General features: G+C 51.4%; 7 protein-coding genes and 1 pseudogene across 8 annotated transcripts in view; 5 read left to right on the top strand and 3 right to left on the bottom strand.

Annotated features, from left to right (window-relative positions):
• Nucleotides 1-204: 204 nt before the first annotated feature.
• BDR25DRAFT_211730 (uncharacterized protein) lies at nucleotides 205-1,120 on the bottom strand (the record flags this gene model as incomplete). Its single annotated transcript, XM_033684695.1, has 3 exons — nucleotides 205-774; nucleotides 825-945; nucleotides 996-1,120. The coding sequence occupies 3 exons, from the start codon at nucleotides 1,118-1,120 to the stop codon at nucleotides 205-207; spliced, it is 816 nt and encodes a 271-aa protein (XP_033552461.1).
• Nucleotides 1,121-2,177: 1,057 nt separating this feature from the next.
• Nucleotides 2,178-4,875, bottom strand: BDR25DRAFT_86771 (uncharacterized protein). Its single transcript, XM_033699175.1, has 4 exons — nucleotides 4,762-4,875; nucleotides 4,590-4,682; nucleotides 3,705-4,478; nucleotides 2,178-3,650 (listed from the first exon to the last, which is right to left on the bottom strand). The coding sequence occupies exons 1-4, from the start codon at nucleotides 4,765-4,767 to the stop codon at nucleotides 2,673-2,675; spliced, it is 1,851 nt and encodes a 616-aa protein (XP_033552460.1). The 5' UTR covers nucleotides 4,768-4,875; the 3' UTR covers nucleotides 2,178-2,672.
• Nucleotides 4,876-6,532: 1,657 nt separating this feature from the next.
• BDR25DRAFT_86755 (uncharacterized protein) lies at nucleotides 6,533-8,712 on the bottom strand. The gene is made up of 3 exons (XM_033699174.1): nucleotides 8,437-8,712; nucleotides 7,109-8,379; nucleotides 6,533-7,056 (listed from the first exon to the last, which is right to left on the bottom strand). The coding sequence occupies exons 1-3, from the start codon at nucleotides 8,545-8,547 to the stop codon at nucleotides 6,828-6,830; spliced, it is 1,611 nt and encodes a 536-aa protein (XP_033552459.1). The 5' UTR covers nucleotides 8,548-8,712; the 3' UTR covers nucleotides 6,533-6,827.
• A 72-nt stretch (nucleotides 8,713-8,784) lies between these two features.
• BDR25DRAFT_278154 (Vps36-domain-containing protein) lies at nucleotides 8,785-10,992 on the top strand. Its single transcript, XM_033687666.1, has 3 exons — nucleotides 8,785-8,957; nucleotides 9,013-9,148; nucleotides 9,197-10,992. The coding sequence occupies exons 1-3, from the start codon at nucleotides 8,857-8,859 to the stop codon at nucleotides 10,808-10,810; spliced, it is 1,851 nt and encodes a 616-aa protein (XP_033552458.1). The 5' UTR covers nucleotides 8,785-8,856; the 3' UTR covers nucleotides 10,811-10,992.
• Nucleotides 10,993-11,232: 240 nt separating this feature from the next.
• Nucleotides 11,233-12,246, top strand: BDR25DRAFT_278150 (NAD(P)-binding protein; the record flags this gene model as incomplete). Its single annotated transcript, XM_033687665.1, has 2 exons — nucleotides 11,233-11,527; nucleotides 11,631-12,246. 2 exons carry the CDS (start codon nucleotides 11,233-11,235, stop codon nucleotides 12,170-12,172), a joined length of 837 nt encoding a protein of 278 aa, XP_033552457.1. The 3' UTR covers nucleotides 12,173-12,246.
• Nucleotides 12,247-12,451: 205 nt separating this feature from the next.
• BDR25DRAFT_349899 (uncharacterized protein) lies at nucleotides 12,452-13,415 on the top strand (the record flags this gene model as incomplete). Its single annotated transcript, XM_033694609.1, has 6 exons — nucleotides 12,452-12,493; nucleotides 12,533-12,561; nucleotides 12,633-12,726; nucleotides 12,874-13,011; nucleotides 13,066-13,250; nucleotides 13,370-13,415. 6 exons carry the CDS (start codon nucleotides 12,452-12,454, stop codon nucleotides 13,413-13,415), a joined length of 534 nt encoding a protein of 177 aa, XP_033552456.1.
• Nucleotides 13,416-13,861: 446 nt separating this feature from the next.
• Nucleotides 13,862-14,852, top strand: BDR25DRAFT_278147 (uncharacterized protein). Its single transcript, XM_033687664.1, has 2 exons — nucleotides 13,862-14,072; nucleotides 14,124-14,852. Exon 2 carries the CDS (start codon nucleotides 14,176-14,178, stop codon nucleotides 14,812-14,814), a length of 639 nt encoding a protein of 212 aa, XP_033552455.1. The 5' UTR covers nucleotides 13,862-14,072; nucleotides 14,124-14,175; the 3' UTR covers nucleotides 14,815-14,852.
• A 6-nt stretch (nucleotides 14,853-14,858) lies between these two features.
• The window catches only part of BDR25DRAFT_379103, a pseudogene marked incomplete at its 5' end in the record, with an annotated part of 4,243 nt that continues 2,299 nt past the window's right edge, over nucleotides 14,859-16,802 (top strand). Inside the window, 3 exons of the mRNA in view lie at nucleotides 14,859-14,888; nucleotides 14,964-16,510; nucleotides 16,566-16,802. Coding sequence covers nucleotides 14,859-14,888; nucleotides 14,964-16,510; nucleotides 16,566-16,802 — 1,814 coding nt within the window. The remainder of the gene's footprint in view (nucleotides 14,889-14,963; nucleotides 16,511-16,565) is intronic.

The following is a 16,802-nucleotide window of genomic DNA, read 5'->3' as shown; positions in this document are numbered from 1 at the left end:
AATAACCAAACGAAGCTGGCGACGCCGAAGAGGACTAGAAATATGTACCCAATATGAAGAGGCGAGGGAGGAGAATGGAAAGCCATGAGAATGTCATAAAACCAACACACACTAGAATAAGGATATATAAATTTGTCACACTGAGACTTATGTGGGAGTCTTACCCATCAAACTTACCCATGTGTCCGCTCTATATTCTACCTTCTACTCCAACCTCTCCATCAACCCTCTCCTAACCTTCATATTAACCACACCTCCCACCCCAAACGCGGGAATAATCCTCCCCATTCTCGCAAATGCACTCTTCCCCCAATCCCTGACCACCCTCGTCGCTCTTTCCTGCCAGCCCACCCCTGGTCTATTATACATATCGAGGCCCAACAAGTGCAGCGGCGTAGACACCAACTGCACGGCTGCCGGGGTCAAAAACTGCGCCGTGCTAGCTGCTCCGACGTATTTTTTGACTTCCTCGGACATGCGTTTGTCTAGATGCGGGGAGAGGAGTGGCGGGAGGTTGAAGGAGGCGAAGATAGTAAGACAGTCGCGGACGGTGAAGAGGGCAAAGGTGGGGAGTGGAACTGGGCGCGTGGAGCTAGCTGCGCCGAACATTTGCGTGAAGCGGTTGTCTTTGTAGAGGCAAAGGGCGAGGTTGGATGTGGAGGTTGCCAGGAACTTGGAGGTTCCGGCTGTAGTAGTCGTGATGGGCTTGTTCGAGAGGGTAGAGGAGGCTGTGTCGATGGTGTTGGCGGTTAAGTAGGTGCCGAAATATAGCGTCTGTCTCGTGAGCTCTTCTCCTCCATGCTTATAGGTACCTCAGAACGTACGTAGATCAGGGCAAAGGGCTTTGAGAAGAAGAATCTATGTGGACGGAACAGCATCTCCTTGAAAGACGCCTGCAGACTCGCACCTAGGGTATTACGCCCCGATGCATTCTCAATGATTCCCCTATGGTATATCAGCGCCCTCATCTCCCATGTCAACCAGCTCGTTCGTACCGATCAATCGCAGTAATAATCGGCGCAACCAAAACCCCGGCCGCACCTGCCGCAATAGCATCCGCTCCAACCCTCAGCCCCAGTCTCGACGTATTCCAGCTCTTCTCCGCACCAACGCCATTCATACTCTTCATCGACGTCGTCGGTATCTTCGCAGTAAAATTCGGGGTTGGTAACGGTGGCGTAGTTGTCGAAGGTGCTGTCCAGCTTTCAGCCTCAACCGCACTGGCAATTTGAGCCGGCTTCACCACAGCAGTCCGCTGCTGGCGCTCTCCTTCCCCCATTGCAGCTTCCTCCGATGGTTAATGAATTCTCGCTTCCTGTGCTGCATGTATTCTCGCAATATCAAGATCCGTGACCCCGCGCGAGGGGAACAGGAATCGTATGACGATGCGTGTAGCGCGTATATCTACGTCCGCTCGAGACGCGCAGGCACCGCACTTCACAGAGACGTGGTTTAGTGAGGGAAAAGCAAATACTCAAAGGAAGGCGAGGTTCGGATTGTGACGGGTAAGCAGGCTGTGGAATAAATTTAGGGCTGAGTGTGGCAGGTACTTCGGCGCTTGGGCCGTCGGGGCCCGATGACGGAGGAAAGAAGCCCGAGGGACGAAAAGTCGTAGTGCAAGAGTCACCGGGCTTGTCATTCGTCAATGGCAGTTGAGCCAGAATGTCACTGCACATCAGCATCTGTCACCCACTATCACCACATAAAAGCGGTGAGCGATTTCGACTACCTCATATTGGGTCGACTACGACAGCAAGCTCCACTCCCCATGACACCACATAACTTTTCCCAGCCACAAAGACACCAGCACCAGAGCCTCAGACATCCACCCAATACCAATGCGCCCGACTGGGATTCCACAAACATCCGATAATTTAAGTAGAATGAAACGCGAAGAAGACCACGGGACTAAAAAGTAGATAAGAGAAGAAGACAAGTAATTACTTTACACCATTACCAAATCCACCTCGTTACACCACTAGGCGTGACAAACGAAGGAACACAATTTCTTAGTGAAAGTGACACATGCTTCCCTTGGCTCCTTAGAAGAACAGAACTCCATGAACAGAGACGACTGCCTGTTTCTTATGCTGCCACCAATGCTGTGCGCAAAACCCTCCTCATGTTCATGCCCCCCTTCCCCCCAATGCCCATCGTGGCTGCTAGTCTGACAGCGTTGCGTGAAAATCTTTCCATCACACAAGGCCTCGAATCGGATCACAAATCTTCCCAATGACAATGCCGTCCTTCCGTAGGGTCAAAATCCGAGTAGTAAACAACCTGGGGAATAGAGAGAGGAGCCTTTCGCCGAGATGCACCCACAGAACGCCTCCCATCCATTCCCCCGCCCCCCTCCACGTTTTTCGAACGCCGAAATGAAGTAAAAGCGAAAGGAAGAAAGAGTTGAGTTAGATAAATTGAGAGTGGCCACCACAATATCGTCAACTAGTCTCAACTCAACCCTTAACCAAGTAAAAGAAAACGACGCACCCCAAATGAGAAACCCCCAATGTGCATAACCGCTTCATCAATCATCATCATAAACTCTTGCAGTAATCCACCACTAGCCTATCGTTGCGACTAGGCTATCCGTTGGGAGGATGCAGGCATCAAAGCGGACATGACAGGCAGGGCATAGTAGGGCAAGGCATTTGTTGTAGTGTGGCATTGACTTACCTTGCAGTTGTGACGGACAGAGTTAATTTCGGATTTCTCTCCACCGCGATCGCAAGGTCTTCGTCGTTTTCAATGGGGTAAAATTGGCCTTCCAGCTCATCCCTGTATTCGACCACGAGCTCCTCTTGCTTGTTTTTCTCGTCCGGCTTCTCTAATGCCCTGCGTTCCTTCAGTTTCTGGTAGAGGTCGATGAATTTCAACGATATCGGCATGCGAATAACCACACAATTGTCTTCCTCGAACCATACCTTAATTTTCAAAGCAGAGCCTAGCCCGGTTGACGTGGCAGAAAGGCCAGTGTTCTGGTGCTGAATCTGCTGGGGGAAATTAGGTCCTCCATATGACTGGCTTGCGATTGATTGACCCCGTTGGTGGTTCGGATAGCCAGACCCTGTGGAGTACGGAGTCTGAGGAGTCGTGGCCTGCAGTTGATCGGCCGACGACTGCCTTGAGGCTCCTTGTGATGGGTCAGAGGATCGTACCGATGTTTGCGACAGCCGATACTCTTCCGCTGCACCGACCTCTGGATCTATCTCGTAATCGCCTTGCCTTGGGGCGAAGAAGCTTTTTACCAGATTGCCCTGGGTGATGTGAGGTCCTAGCTTGAGCAGATTCTTAATATACTCGTCCAAATTGGCTCGTCGGCCGTTTGAGATGTTGTCGGTGACGTAGGTGACGGGACCAGGCATGAAAGGGAGGGTTCGCTCGCCCGAGCCGCTGGTACCAGCCTCAACGGGGTAGGTGGCGATTAGCTGAATCTGCAGATCATAAAAGTCTTGGTATAGGCGCTGGAGCTCCCAATATCGGCCATCTGACATCTGACACTCAATGATGAACCAGAATATGTCGTCGGCAAAACAATATTTAGGGACGCATGCTTTAACGGGCGCCAATAGGGAGGGATCGGATGCTCGTTGGGGTGGTTGCTGGTTCTGGTTCTGGTACTGGGAGGGGTTGCGCGAATGAGAGGGTGCCTGCAAGCAATGTCAGAAGGAAACGGGGGGGAAATCTGATTAGGCAAAACTCGCCGATTGCTCTTGAGAGAAGCCGCCATTTGCGTCACGGCCCGTTTGACTCTTGTTGCTTAGACTCATGCGCGCCATGCCTTGTTGGAGCGTCTGCTGCGAGTTTGTCTCTAGCTTGCCTAGTGGGATGCTTCCGTTCTTGTAATCAGCCGCCATCTTTTTCCATTCCTCAACCTTTGGCACGCCTGCCCTTTGGACGGCTTCCTGTGCGTCTGTTACTGGCTGTCCAGTGGTCATGTCTCGAATCTCGATGAACGACACTGGGATCAAACCGGGACCGCCAAGTCGCGTGATGGGCTTTGCGACGAACCATTCTGGGTTTGACTGTGCGATGACTATGATGGCTTCCCCTTCTTTCGCCTCCAGCTCGTCTGGCCGCTCTGCCTTGAAGTCGTACATGACAATGCCGTAGACCATGGCGCCCGAGCCTTTACCTAGGGTTTTCGACAGCCTCATCTTCGATATGTCGTCGCTGCCGTTGCTGCCGTTGGGGCTAGCAACGCCTCGTTCTGCGTATCCGGAGTCGTGCGGGGCGCTAGGCAGGCCTGGAGTCATCGACTTTGTAGAGCTGCCACTGTCTCGCACTGTCTTGCCGACAGGCTCAAAATATGTGACGGGCACAAGACCTCGTGTCCCGTGCAACGGGTTACACGCCTCGTACCAGTCCGAGTCGTTTTCCCGGCCTACGACGTGGAGAAAATCGCCTTGTGAGAAGCTGAGATAGCCGGAGTTGGGGTTGGGATCGGGTGCCTGGTAGTCGTAGAGGGCTTTGATGACCTGCGCGAGCGAAAGGTACCAGTCAGCGCAGCTCGTTTACAGCCCACGGCGCCTCGCTGCCTGCTGCAAGCGCGGCGGGGTAGTAAGGCGGCGACAACGGGGACAACTCACCTTCTTCGGCGGGACGATGGCTATAGCATCCTTTGGCGGTATGGAGATGTGGTGCGGCCGGGTGTCTTTCTCTCCTTTCATCGACCTGCGGAACTGCGGGTAGTGCGTTAGCTGGATGGTGCCCAAGACTCGACGACGGACAGTGAGGCGCGAGGACAGAACAGCGGCCTACCTTCATGGCGACGGCTCTTGCGCGGCGACGGTGGCAGCGGTGATGGCAAGCAGCGTGGACGCGGTGCAGCGGACTCGAGGTCGGTGGATGTGGTGGATGTGGTGTAGACGGTTTGATTGCAAGGCGATGTGCGGATGGTGGAAGGGCCCTACAAGGATGAAAACCGGCAGATTGGCGTGAGGGTGCTTGGGCCGCGGGGGGAAATGAACAGCGCCTCGTGGGATGGCTTGTGCTGAGCTGGCGCGGGAGTCTCAGAGAACGGGAGCCCGACTGAGCTGCCCAGTGTGCCGGCGTGGTGTTGTCGTGAAGTTTGCGAAGTGCCCAGTCGACGTGGATGGACCAAGTTTGGTGCGAGGGCGAGTGGCAGAAATGAAGGATGCAGCGCTGTTCTGGCCACCCCCCGGCGGTGACCCTGGCTGCCCGCGCCTCTTGAACAGTGGCTGCGACACAGCAATCGGACGGGGGCGAGCGGCGCAGTGCGAATGGTCAGTATGCGCGGCTTTGTCACGGGCACCGCAGCGCTGAAATGACGACGCCGCAGTCCACAGTGACAGTATGGGCGTGCGGAATCCCAGTCAAAGGAAGGGGGGAAGAGAAAAAAGGATCGAAGGCCCAAACCGAACGACGCGATCGGTGGGGATGGCACATGAAGGCCTCCAGCCGGCGGCCAACCCAATGCTCAACACTGGCTTAGTTGCTGGGCAAAATGCAGGTCCAGCTGCCCTCCGCTCTCCGCTTCAGTCAGGCATCGCGTGAATTATGCCCTCTGAACCAATCGCCTCATTCAAAAACACTCAATTTTTCTCCACAGCGTTGCCGTTGCCCGCACAGCTGGCTGAGCGCCCACCACCCCCTCTACCACAAGAACGCATTATTCCTACGCGCAGCGCCTATCCAGTGTGTAATTTCTTATTTCCATTATTCTGTCTGCTTCCATGCTTCGGCCTGTGCGGCCTTTCCCGAGCATCGCTTGCATTGCAGTACGCCCGACGCATGTCGTTGGCTTGTTCGCTCGCTGATGCCGCCTTGCAGGGCAGGCTCAGACTCGACAGCACTCCAACGCGCTCAGCACACGGGAAATTTGTGAACCAATACATTAGCTATCGCGACGAGAGCTTCCCGTCGCTCGCGCTTCCTGCTCCAGAAGCAGAAAGGGAGCACCGTTGAACTTCGTCCAGAGCTTGCCGACGCCAAAAGTGTGAGCGAATCACAGTGACAGAACCCATCTTCATGCTCCCATTGGCCTCCACCTGCGCCTCCACCCGAAACTCCGCAATGAAAATGCTGGCAACACGTGAACCATAAAACACCCACAAGCAATCCATTGCCGCCCAGTCCCGCGACGGCTGCACCCAGTCCAAGGGATCGAGGTAGCTAGAGATCGTGGTGGCGGAAATGGAGCCCCAAAATGCATGAACGGCCAGGTGCGCATCTGGAGAACATACGGATACATACTTGCCTTGGCCGAAGATTCCATCGATAATGCTGACAGCGGCAAATCCCACGTGCGCAATCGGGTATTTCACACCCCATACCCGCTCTAGGGTTTGAGACAAAAAAAACCATCTTGTCCAAGGGTGCAAATTGTCATCACATCCATGTTCGAGCCGTGATCTGTCCTGGAACAGACCGAGAGCAACGGTCTGCATCCGATTTCGAGCACCAACACTTTTCGCCCTGCCCAAAATGCAAAGGTGACGTCTCCCAAACGAGACTAAGCGGTGCCACAAAGTGCGGAGTAGGACCGAGTCCACGATCCCGAGACGTAAAACGTATGAAGACCCACGAACTAGAACTTTCCACCCAACATCGCATAAAGCGGGAACCCCGCCATCCGGTCGGTTGAATCGAAGAAACGAAGCAATTGACACCGGGTAAGGGTGTTTGAAATTACTTCTAGGCGGACGAATGCCGAGATGACGTAGGAAAGGTGGCGCAGGATATCGCAAGAAACTTTTTGAGAAAATTGTACACGTTCGTACGGGATATAAGAATATCAAAAGAGAAAGAAGGTTGGAGGTCGGGGGAGTCATTCGAAGAAGCTATGTCTACGATCGTACCGTGACCTATATCTGTCCTTTGATGTCTACGGTTTTAAAGGCAGCAGCACGATGATGTTCGAAGATGCTCGCTGCTGCGGTTCCCCTGAGAATCACACGAACTTGCGTTCCCTTTTCAGTGACTTTCTCTTCGACCAGGTCTTGGGCGCCGCAGGTGGCGAGAAACTCCTGAGTTTCCCCGTCGGAGTCGAAGCCCAATTCGTCCGTGAGAAAGCGAAGCATCACGCTTATGTATCTACCAAGTGTTAGCAGGACCATTGCACTGGAGTTTAGAAAGAGACACTTACGCTTTGGATATATTAGCGAGAGCATGGAGACGCTCACGCTTGATGAACAAGTCCATCAGGTAGCCTCCCATATGCGGCGCCGAAAGATACAGTCTGAAGAACCTATGGTAGTTGCCAAGGGCTAGCGCAGAGCGGACATCAAGGGCATGCTTCACTTCTGGTCGGATTTTGTCTGCTGGGGTTAACTCTGCCAACAAGTCGTTCATGTCGGTTTTGTTGCACGTATACACGAAATAGAGGATGCGGTATGCTGTAAACTCGCCAGGGTGTCCTCCAAGCTTTTGCGCGTAGAGCGCCCGTAGCTGCGTCTGACACTGGTTATACTCACCCAAGTCCCCCTTCTCCAAAGCTATCCGAGCATGAATTTCGTAGACACTGACGGTGAAGGCATTTTTGATGTGCTGAACTGTCAGGTCCTGACGCAGCGACTTGAACTGGTTGCAGGTGTAATTGTAGTTTTTCTCTTCACGCCACTTCTTCTTGAGCAGTTCCAGGGTCTTCTCAAGCACATGCTGCGGGCGAACAGTCTCTGGTTTGGGGGGTGCTGTCAGGCGGAAGTAGCTTTTCTCGAGGGTCATGTTCGTTCCAACAACGGGTCCGGCAGGTAGCGGTGGCTCTGAGTCAGAGTCATTTCGCGAGGACGCCCACGGGGGGGTTGAGCGACTGCCAGATTTTGCCGTCTGGAAGCGCTGCTTACGCTTCTCCAGATCAGCCTGGTTAAACTTACTGTTCCCTCCTGCAGCCTCGTTCTTCTTCTGACGCTTCTCCTGCTTTCCGCTGGAGTGCGTCTCTCGTGTATCAAAGGCAGTATTGTTAGTTTTTCGCCAAGGCGGAGGAGTGCCATCGTCCGGATTCAAGGCTTCCATATCTGAGCTCTTTCGCTTCTTGGAGCTTTTGGGGGAGGAGAAAGATGAGATGTAGTTAGCGGATCCATTTGAAGTCAATACGTGGTTTGCTTGAGCCGTGTTTGCGTAGCCATATCCATTCCCAACGACGGAAGCGGCAGCAGCAACAGCAGCGGCGGCGGCTGCTTTCCTCTCGTTTTGGACAATCGTCTGTGGGAGAGGATAATTTGCCCAGTCAAGCTGGTCCAAGAAGTTGAGCTCGGCGAAGTACTGGATTGTCTGTTTTAATTTTGTCTCCATCTCGGCACTTGAAACGCCTTCGATGGCATTGTCGGGTTCAAATGCGCGCTGGACATATGCACGCACAGCGGGGGGCCAGGCGGCCTTCTTCGGCTTCGCATCTGGCGAAGGCGCTGCTTGCTGCTGCTGCAAATAACGATGAACAGGATTCGAAGACGGGGAGTGCTGGCGGCGGGCACTCACAGGAAGCGGTTGTGCAGACATCACGAGGGTCTGACGGGCTGGCACTGGGTTGTAGGCGGGGGTGTGCGATGCCATGGGCTGGCGCCACCCCATCGTAATGGGCAAAGACATGAGAAGGGGTGCAAAATAAGAGGGGAGGAGGTGCGTCTTCGATGTGGCGCGGGTGGAAGTAGAAGTGGACGAAGTGGTGAAGGAGTGAGGAGGAGTGAGAAATAGGGCGTGGCCGGGACGTGATTTGGCCTCAAGGGTCAGGTGGCAGTCGCCAAGAGGGTGAGCGAGGCGCTAACCGCGGTGGGTGGGCCAAATGACGAAGCCAGGCTTGGACTTGAGTGTGAATTGCGCACGAGCGTGGGAAGGTTCCCTGTCGGTCGCAGTCCTCGGCCTCTCTCGCCGTCGACTGTTCTCTCGCCCATGACCTGAATGTTTCTACATCAACTAGACCTCACCACTGCCCTGCGCCCCTCGCTCTTGCCGGAGGAGACGCTGCTGTTTGTGCAAGATGCTGTAGGCCTGTATGAAGGGTAGGTGCATGCCCCTGGACCCCCGGGGCTTGGGCTAACAGACAATGGCTGCTAGAAAATACAAGATCCCCCAGTACCAGAATGGCCAGGCGTACCTCACTTCTCACCGTGCATGCTATGTCGATAATAATGAGCCGCGAAAGTGCTCCGTGGCCATTAACTTGAAGGATGTCGAGCGCCCAGAGTTCTACGTATGGCCCGCCGGCAGTGCCCAATTCTGGCAAGTCTAACATACGTAGGCTGGTTTCCTCAAGTCCTCCGCAAAGATTACGCTCTGGCCAAAACCGCTTAAACGACTCTCCCTCTCCGCACGCACGCCTCCAGCACCGGCAGGCATAACCTATAGTCCCAGCTCGACCACCCCTGAGAGATATGGCAGCCCCTTGCGCTCGCTGGCACCCTCTCCAGCACCCCCGCCGGCTGCTAGTGCAACGTGGATATGCCCGATATGCTCCTTTTCAAATCCAGTCCCCTCCAACTTCGATCCCGCAACTGCGAATGCGCATACTCCCCTACCTCCCTGCTTGGCGTGTGGCATAAAGCCACCATTGGTGCACGTGGTAAAGGCAGCAATAAGTGCGATGACAAACCGGCAGAGCTCTCCCCTTCCTCCTGTTCCTCTGCCAAGCAACAACACATTCGGGAGACTGTCCTCCACAACGAGTCCTGCCAATGCAAATTTTGGATCGTCGGGGTCAAACTCCTTCTCATGTCCCAGGTGCACATTTCAAAATCATCCATCTTTGCTTACATGCGAGATGTGCGGGGCGTCGCTATTGTCTGCCGCAGATAAGCGTCTCGAGATGGCTAAGAGCATGGGCAGGTCCGAATCACCCGGCCCCTCCCTCAACAACTCGCCTCTTCAACAAGAAACCGTCGAATGCATCAAGTTCTCTTTCCGTGCGGGTGGGGAGAAGATCTTCTACGAGCGTCTCAAGAATGCCTTAGTGCAGCGGAAGTGGCTTCTGCAGAGCGCCCCACCAATTCCCAAACCTCGACCTTCGTCCGGCGCTTTCGACGACGGATATGCATCCGCGCTGGATCAGGATTCTGACCGCAACAAGGTTGTCGGCATTGCGGGCTTGGAACGACGCGGCATTGAGCAGAGGAGGAACAATGAGGCAGTGATTGGAGGCGCCTTTGAAGATCTCGAGGCGCTCATGACATCGGCCAAAGAAATCATTGCTCTCGCAGAACAGTTTGCCTCACAAGCTAATTTAGGCACGAATGGTAGTTCTGAAGCAAGCGCTCTGGTATCGCAGTCCGCTTCAGCACTTGGCTTAGTCACCACGAAGGATATGCTTGGATCGGGCTCGGGCTCAGAGTCGCTCTACGTATCGGAGCTCTCTAGGAATCTAGCAGAGTGGTTGACTGATGATACACGGGGTATTCTCAAGAAAGAGGGGGGCATCGTGACTTTGGTCGATCTCTGGGCTGTGTTCAATCGGGCAAGGGGTGGCGTGGAATTGGTCAGTCCGACGGACTTCGAAAAGGCTGCGCGGATGTGGGATAAGCTCAAGCTTCCGGTGAGGCTGAGACAATTCAAGAGTGGGCTGCTTGTTGTCCAAGGACGTGACCGAACGGATGACAAGACGATTACTAGTCTTGTTGCCTGGCTACGAGAACTACATGATGAAGCTCCGGTAACTGATGTGCCGTGGGACTGGCGAATATACGGTCGTGGTGTCACAGCTCAAGAGACAGCAGAGAAGTTTGGCTGGAGTGTTGGCGTGGCGACTGAGGAGCTTGAAATGGCAGAGGAAAGCGGCGCTCTTTGTCGCGAGCAAGGACTTGATGGATTAAGGTTCTGGGAGAATTGGCTTGTGTCGACGCCTACTTTATCGACAAGATAGATCTTACGATGTGCATGATCGACATAATAGATACGAGGTATATACGTGAACGAATTATCACTCGGCCTCGGCCCCTTAGATCCGCGACTATTCATCCTTCGCCAACATGCACAGCCAATTATCTTTCCTAGGGCCTGGTAGTTGTTAGCTCCCGGCCATGCCATCTTGAGATGAAATTTCGGAGTTAAGCTTCGTCGGCAGCGAGCTACTGAAGGGCTAGCATTTTAGATCACGCCCCAAAGTGATTTCAACGTCTGCAAACAGCCACCGGAGTAAACAATGCGGAGTTAGCAAGTGTAATGCAGGTGCATTGAACGCCTTACCATATAAAAGATATCAACTGTCATGCTGCTCAATCAACCGTTCATCTCACTCGCATCTGATACTTTACAAATTCCCCCAAGCCTACTATACGATAGAAAATGTCCGATAAAACCATTCTCTTGATTACAGGCGGCAACACGGGGATTGGATATGAGACTGTGAAAGAGCTACTCTCATCCCCGGTTCCGTATACCATTATCATGGGCAGTCGCTCGATCGACAAAGCTAAAGACGCGATTTCCACTCTGACATCTGAGAACCCAAATTCAAAGTCTGAAATTGTGCCACTGCAAGTTGACATTGTGGACGATGAGAGCATCGACCAAGCATACAAGGAGGTTGAGAGTAAATGGGGGAAAATCGACATCCTTGTTAACAACGCTGGTATGCGCCGTTACAAACCCTCTAATTTCCCCTCTATTTCCCTCTTCTTACTGTCTGCCTGAACTAGCGAATCTCCTCTTTCAATGACCAATATTGTCTCACACTCCACTAGGCGCGTCCTTCGACGGCATCATGCAACAAAAGCCCGGCGCAGCCGGCATCCGCGAAGCGTGGCAAACCTCGTACTCCGTCAACGTAACTTCAACCCAAGTCATGACCACCATCTTCATGCCACTGCTCCTCAAATCTTCTACCCCCCGCCTGCTCTTCGTAACCTCAGGTCTCTCTTCCCTCACTACCTGCTCCTCTGGTCTCATTTCCGCAATGCAGCGCCCCAACCCTCCAGCCGGCTGGCCCAAGCCGTTTGAACCTTCGCACATCACGTATCGCTCTAGCAAGACGGCATTGAATATGATGATGTTGTATTGGAACCGTCTGTTGAAGGAAGATGGTGTCAAGGTTTGGTGTATTAGTCCTGGATTTTTAGCGACGGGGTTAGGAGGGGTTGGGAAGGAGGTGTTGAAGAAATTCGGCGCAGGGGATGCGAGTATTGGGGGGGAGTTTATTAGGAAGGTGGTGGAGGGGGAGCGTGATGCTGATGTTGGAAAGGTTGTGAATTATTTAAACAGGGAGCATGGTGTTCAGCCATGGTAAGAGAGGAAGGAAGAGAGGAAGGAAGGACTATTAGATGGTCTCCAGGAGAGAGTGTCCGGAGAAGTGTCTTTTACCACGACTATACTAAAGTAGTTATGACATATATCGAAATTACATATACTTCATGATATCACATGATGCAAAACATGACTAAGGTAGGGTCGATATGTAAACCATGCTACCGGATTCAAGCAGAACGTTAACAAGATTCCAATTTCCGTCCTAAACATGTCCCACGCTAGGCGATATGATGCACTACACTGAAATTCTATTTCGTTAATGAATAAACCACTTCTTCAGTTAATGCTCCAGAAGAGGGCAGTCGACTAACCTAAAAATTCAGGCTTGTGGATGTCACAGCTACGGCTGTGCTTAGTCTTAGCAAGAGGGTCGACCTAAGCCCTGATCTAACTTAACCTTAGCTACTATGCCTCTTCGTGAACTAGCTCACCTCTTATAGATTCGCCACCTCACTAGATCATGACCGGAGCCTGCTAGCGCCCTCAAGGCGTTCACCTGCTCCTGGCGAGGCTCAGTGGCAAATATTTCAAAACGTACGTAGTTCTACGAATAGAATATGCTCGAAGTTTGCTAAAGCCTATCAGCAAACTATATAGTTGAATTAATGTCTTGTCTCCTCTAAGCAATAGAGATAATAAAATTAGTAGAATAGTATATTATCTCCACATAAATGTCTTAAGGTCTTGGGAGACATCAAGTTCAACGTTGCATATTCATGGCATACTCTTCCAGTTCCGCCCGAAGGAGCACTAATATCGGCAGTGCCGATTTCAGTGAGAATATACGAATCAGAGATGTCAAATGAGATGCAGTCAAGTGTGTGCCAATACCGAGCGCTTAGAGGCATGCTGTCGCCGCTGCTCGCATCCTAGGTCTTAACTGTGCCGGTGTACAACTCCGACGCGAGCCAGGCTGAATCTTTGAGGGCTATTATTGTGCCTTGCAAAAAGCTGGTTACAGTTAAATTTTTCAGGAGAACGGTCGTGAAATGGTACAGAAATGCCAAAACAAGAGATATACCTATGAAATTCAGCAATCCTCTGCAGCAAACTGCATTGTTTCTTTCTCTTATCTTTGTTTCTAGTAACGTCTTCTTAAGATTAAATTATCGTTTATTTTCTACTTGTAGTTTTGCTGTTTGTTATTCGTAATTTTTTTACCTGTGCACGTGCCAAGTGCTTGGCAGTGCAAGTCGTGCGCAGAACTTCCAGCTACTGGTTGAAATTCTGACTCTAACTAACCTTTTACAAGGCACAATAACGCATGCTATCCGCAAGGCCTAAGCTATCCAACCCTCTGCATCATGCCTAAAGCGCTCCAAAGCTGATCTGCTCACCTTTCCGCCCTTAGCGCGAAGACATTTAAATGAAAAATGATAGTACTGCGCTGAATATTTCCAGCTTTCTCAGCGGCCTACCTGCTGCCCATGCTTGTGTTGTTGACGTGGTCGTGCGAGTCCGGTGAGACTAAAATCGCATCATGCAGCCCGCCGACAGATATTCACGACCGCAAAAAGCAAAAACAGAAAAGGATTCGCTGACGCCTTCTAAGCTGTTGTTTTGGGGGCGTTAGACGAAGCGCAGCCCATGCCTATGCTTTGCTAGGTGTGTTCTAGCCCTCATAGATCCAGGGCCTGGGTTTCGTTATTCCACGCAAACCCCACCATCTCCTCATTGCTGAACGCGCCGCGAAGGAATAATAAACGTGCGGAAAATGCGCCGCGTTCTCATTCATTAGGCCGAGAGAATAAAATATAACTCGTTCAGTTGTCCGCCATTACCCCTTATGTTTATACCAAAGTATTGAGTTCTCTGAGCCTCGCTCCTTCGCAAACGCTCTTTGCGCATCTCGATCTCACCGGGCAGCATCGTCCGGTTTTGTAAGTCTAAAGGCTATATTTCGCTGTGTTGTCAAATACTTACAGTTCTAGCACATTCGACCGCCTAACATACGCTCACTGAGATCGTCGTCAACTACCTATCATGACCGGCTTCATCGAGGCTGGGGCTGTTATTAGTCTGATTTCAGGCGTCATCTCGATCACCGAGGCAACTAAAACGGTATATGATGCCACCAAAGATGCGAAAGGCCAGCCAGATGCATTTCGCCAGGTGGCTGCACGACTACCGCTAGTCAACGATATCCTCCAAATCTCCAAAGAGAGGGTACAGACACTCGACATGTCTGCACAGGACTCACTGAGACCCCTTCTACAGTCATGCAATAAGAAGGCTCAGGATCTCCAGAAACTTTTCCAGAGGGTTATTCGAAAGGATGACGACAAGTGGTACGACCGATATAAGAAGGTCCTAGGTACACTAGGGAAAGGGGCTAAAGTGGAGTGTTTGATGGAAGGGATATTGTTGGACATCCAAGTGCTTGCATGCGAGAGGCTTACGGGAGCCGTTACCAATGCTCAAATGAAGGAGCTTGAAGAGGCGATCAATGAAATGGAGAAAATGCCTACCTCTCTCCCGGACGAAGCTAGAAGTGTGCACCTAACACATAGCGGCAGTGGTGATAGCGTGTGTATCGCTGACCAAGGGACCGCGAGCTTCCATAAAGGATCGGGAGATATATATGTAATCAGTGGCGGGGCAACTATTGGTAGGAAGAATTAGTGTGATATGAGAGACGTCTAGATCTGACGGGTGTAAACTAGGCCCCCCAATCAATCCAACTTCCCACATTTCCAGTATGTCCAAGCATAATTCTTAAGTAAGAGCAGAGTTTGATAGTTCCTTGCCTAACTAATTCTTTTCCTGAGTAGATAATCAAAGTCATCAAACCAACCCCCAGGTCGGGAACTTACTAAAGGATCTGCGGAAGACAGATCCCCGCGATGACAAGAAGCGCATTGAAGAAGCCAAGGAAGGGCTAATAGAGGACTCGTACCGCTGGATCCTAGAAAACCTTGAGTTCCAACAGTGGCATAACGATCCGCAGAGCCAATTGCTATGGATCAAGGGCGATCCTGGTAAGGGCAAGACAATGTTACTATGTGGAATCATCAACGAACTAGAAAAGCTAATGGCTAAGACACATATCCTGTCCTACTTCTTCTTCCAGGCCACAGACTCGCGAATCAACACCCCCACTACTATGCTCCGAGGTCTGCTGTATATGCTCATTGACCAGCAGCCATCGCTTTGCTCGCATATACTGAAGAAGCACGAGCATGCTGGTAAGGCCCTCTTTGAGGATGCAAATGCCTGGGTTGCCTTAACTGAGATATTTACAAACATCCTGCGGGACCGAAGCTTAAGCAACGCCCACTTAATTATTGACGCGCTGGATGAATGTATAGTGGATTTACCAAAACTCTTGGACTTTATAGTCCAGGCATCCTCTATATGTTCTCGAGTTAAGTGGATTGTCTCTAGCCGCAATTGGCCTGACATCGAGGAGCATCTAGAGATGGCTGGGCAAAAGGTAAGACTCTGCCTAGAACTAAATGCAGAGTCTGTTTCTACAGCAGTTAGCACATTCATCCAACACAGAGTGCTTCGGCTAGCAAGGAAGAAGAGGTACGACAAAAAAACTCGAGACGCTGTATCAGAATATCTATCTTTGCATGCGCACAACACCTTCCTCTGGGTAGCTTTAGTCTGTCAAAACCTTGAAAAGATTCCAAAACGGAACGTCATTAAAAAGTTAAAAGAATTTCCACCTGGATTAGATTCTCTTTACGAGCGAATGACAGAGCAGATATCTAAATCAGACGATGCTAGTCTCTGCAACCAAATACTAGCTTCAATCGCGACTGTATACCGGCCAATCACACTAAAAGAACTGACATCTCTTGTTGAGATGCTTGACGATATCCGGGATGATCTTGAGTCGTTACGAGAGATTATTGGCCTGTGTGGCTCTCTCCTCACTCTTCGAGATGACACTGTCTATTTCGTACATCAATCCGCAAGGGACTTTCTATTTACCAAGGAATTTAAGAAAATCTTCCCATCTGGAATAGAAGAGGCGCACTACACGATCTACTCAAGATCGCTTAAAGTTATGTCAGAGAAGCTACACCGGGATATGTACAGCTTAAGTGCGTTTGGATATCCTGCTAGGAGCATTGAACAGCCGGATCCAGACCCATTAGCAACGTCACGCTACTCGTGTATCTACTGGATTGATCACCTCCAAGACTGGAATGTCAACTCTTCTGGAAATCACAGAGTTGACCTGCAGGATGGAGGCGCTGTCGACAGCTTTCTTCAGGGAAAGTACCTGTATTGGCTTGAGGCTCTTAGCCTCTGCAAGAGCGTGCCGGCTGGAATAGTTTCAATAACAAAACTTGACTTAATAGTTCAGGTAAATATTAGGTTAACAATAATATCTATAAAAGACTTATACTAAGATAATGTAGCGACAATCAGATGCATCAGGGTTAATTGAACTCGTTCAAGACGCACGCCGATTCATTATGTATCACAAGGGGGCAATAGAGGACAGTCCTCTTCAGGTGTATGTGTCTGCACTTCTGTTTAGTCCTACTCAAAGTCTAATAAGAGGTCTTTTTAAGAGAGAAGAGCCGGGCTGGGTCACAATAAAGCCAGCTATGCAAGAAAAATGGAACCCCTGCCTCCAGACGCTTGAAGGCCAT

Source organism: Lindgomyces ingoldianus (assembly GCF_010093535.1).
Source record: "Lindgomyces ingoldianus strain ATCC 200398 unplaced genomic scaffold BDR25scaffold_4, whole genome shotgun sequence".
NCBI lineage: Eukaryota > Fungi > Ascomycota > Dothideomycetes > Pleosporales > Lindgomycetaceae > Lindgomyces > Lindgomyces ingoldianus.
Note: the sequence above shows the minus strand (reverse complement) of the source record. Positions and strands in the feature narration are given on the sequence as shown.

Bases quoted from the DNA above. Each gene is read 5' to 3' on its own strand.
- BDR25DRAFT_86771 (XM_033699175.1), bottom strand. The intron at 4,479-4,589 runs GTGAGTTGTCCC...TCGCTCGCGCAG, and splicing joins CCATCGTCCCGCCGAAGAAG to GTCATCAAAGCCCTCTACGA. The intron at 3,651-3,704 runs GCGAGTTTTGCC...CATTGCTTGCAG, and splicing joins GCTTCTCTCAAGAGCAATCG to GCACCCTCTCATTCGCGCAA.
- BDR25DRAFT_278154 (XM_033687666.1), top strand. From the start codon at position 8,857: ATGTTTCTACATCAACTAGACCTCACCACTGCCCTGCGCCCCTCGCTC. The intron at 8,958-9,012 runs GTAGGTGCATGC...AATGGCTGCTAG, and splicing joins GCTGTAGGCCTGTATGAAGG to AAAATACAAGATCCCCCAGT. The intron at 9,149-9,196 runs GTATGGCCCGCC...TAACATACGTAG, and splicing joins TCGAGCGCCCAGAGTTCTAC to GCTGGTTTCCTCAAGTCCTC.
- BDR25DRAFT_86755 (XM_033699174.1), bottom strand. From the start codon at position 8,547: ATGTCTTTGCCCATTACGATGGGGTGGCGCCAGCCCATGGCATCGCAC. The intron at 8,380-8,436 runs GTGAGTGCCCGC...CGTTATTTGCAG, and splicing joins TGTCTGCACAACCGCTTCCT to CAGCAGCAAGCAGCGCCTTC. The intron at 7,057-7,108 runs GTAAGTGTCTCT...AACACTTGGTAG, and splicing joins CTCGCTAATATATCCAAAGC to ATACATAAGCGTGATGCTTC.
- BDR25DRAFT_278147 (XM_033687664.1), top strand. From the start codon at position 14,176: ATGACCGGCTTCATCGAGGCTGGGGCTGTTATTAGTCTGATTTCAGGC.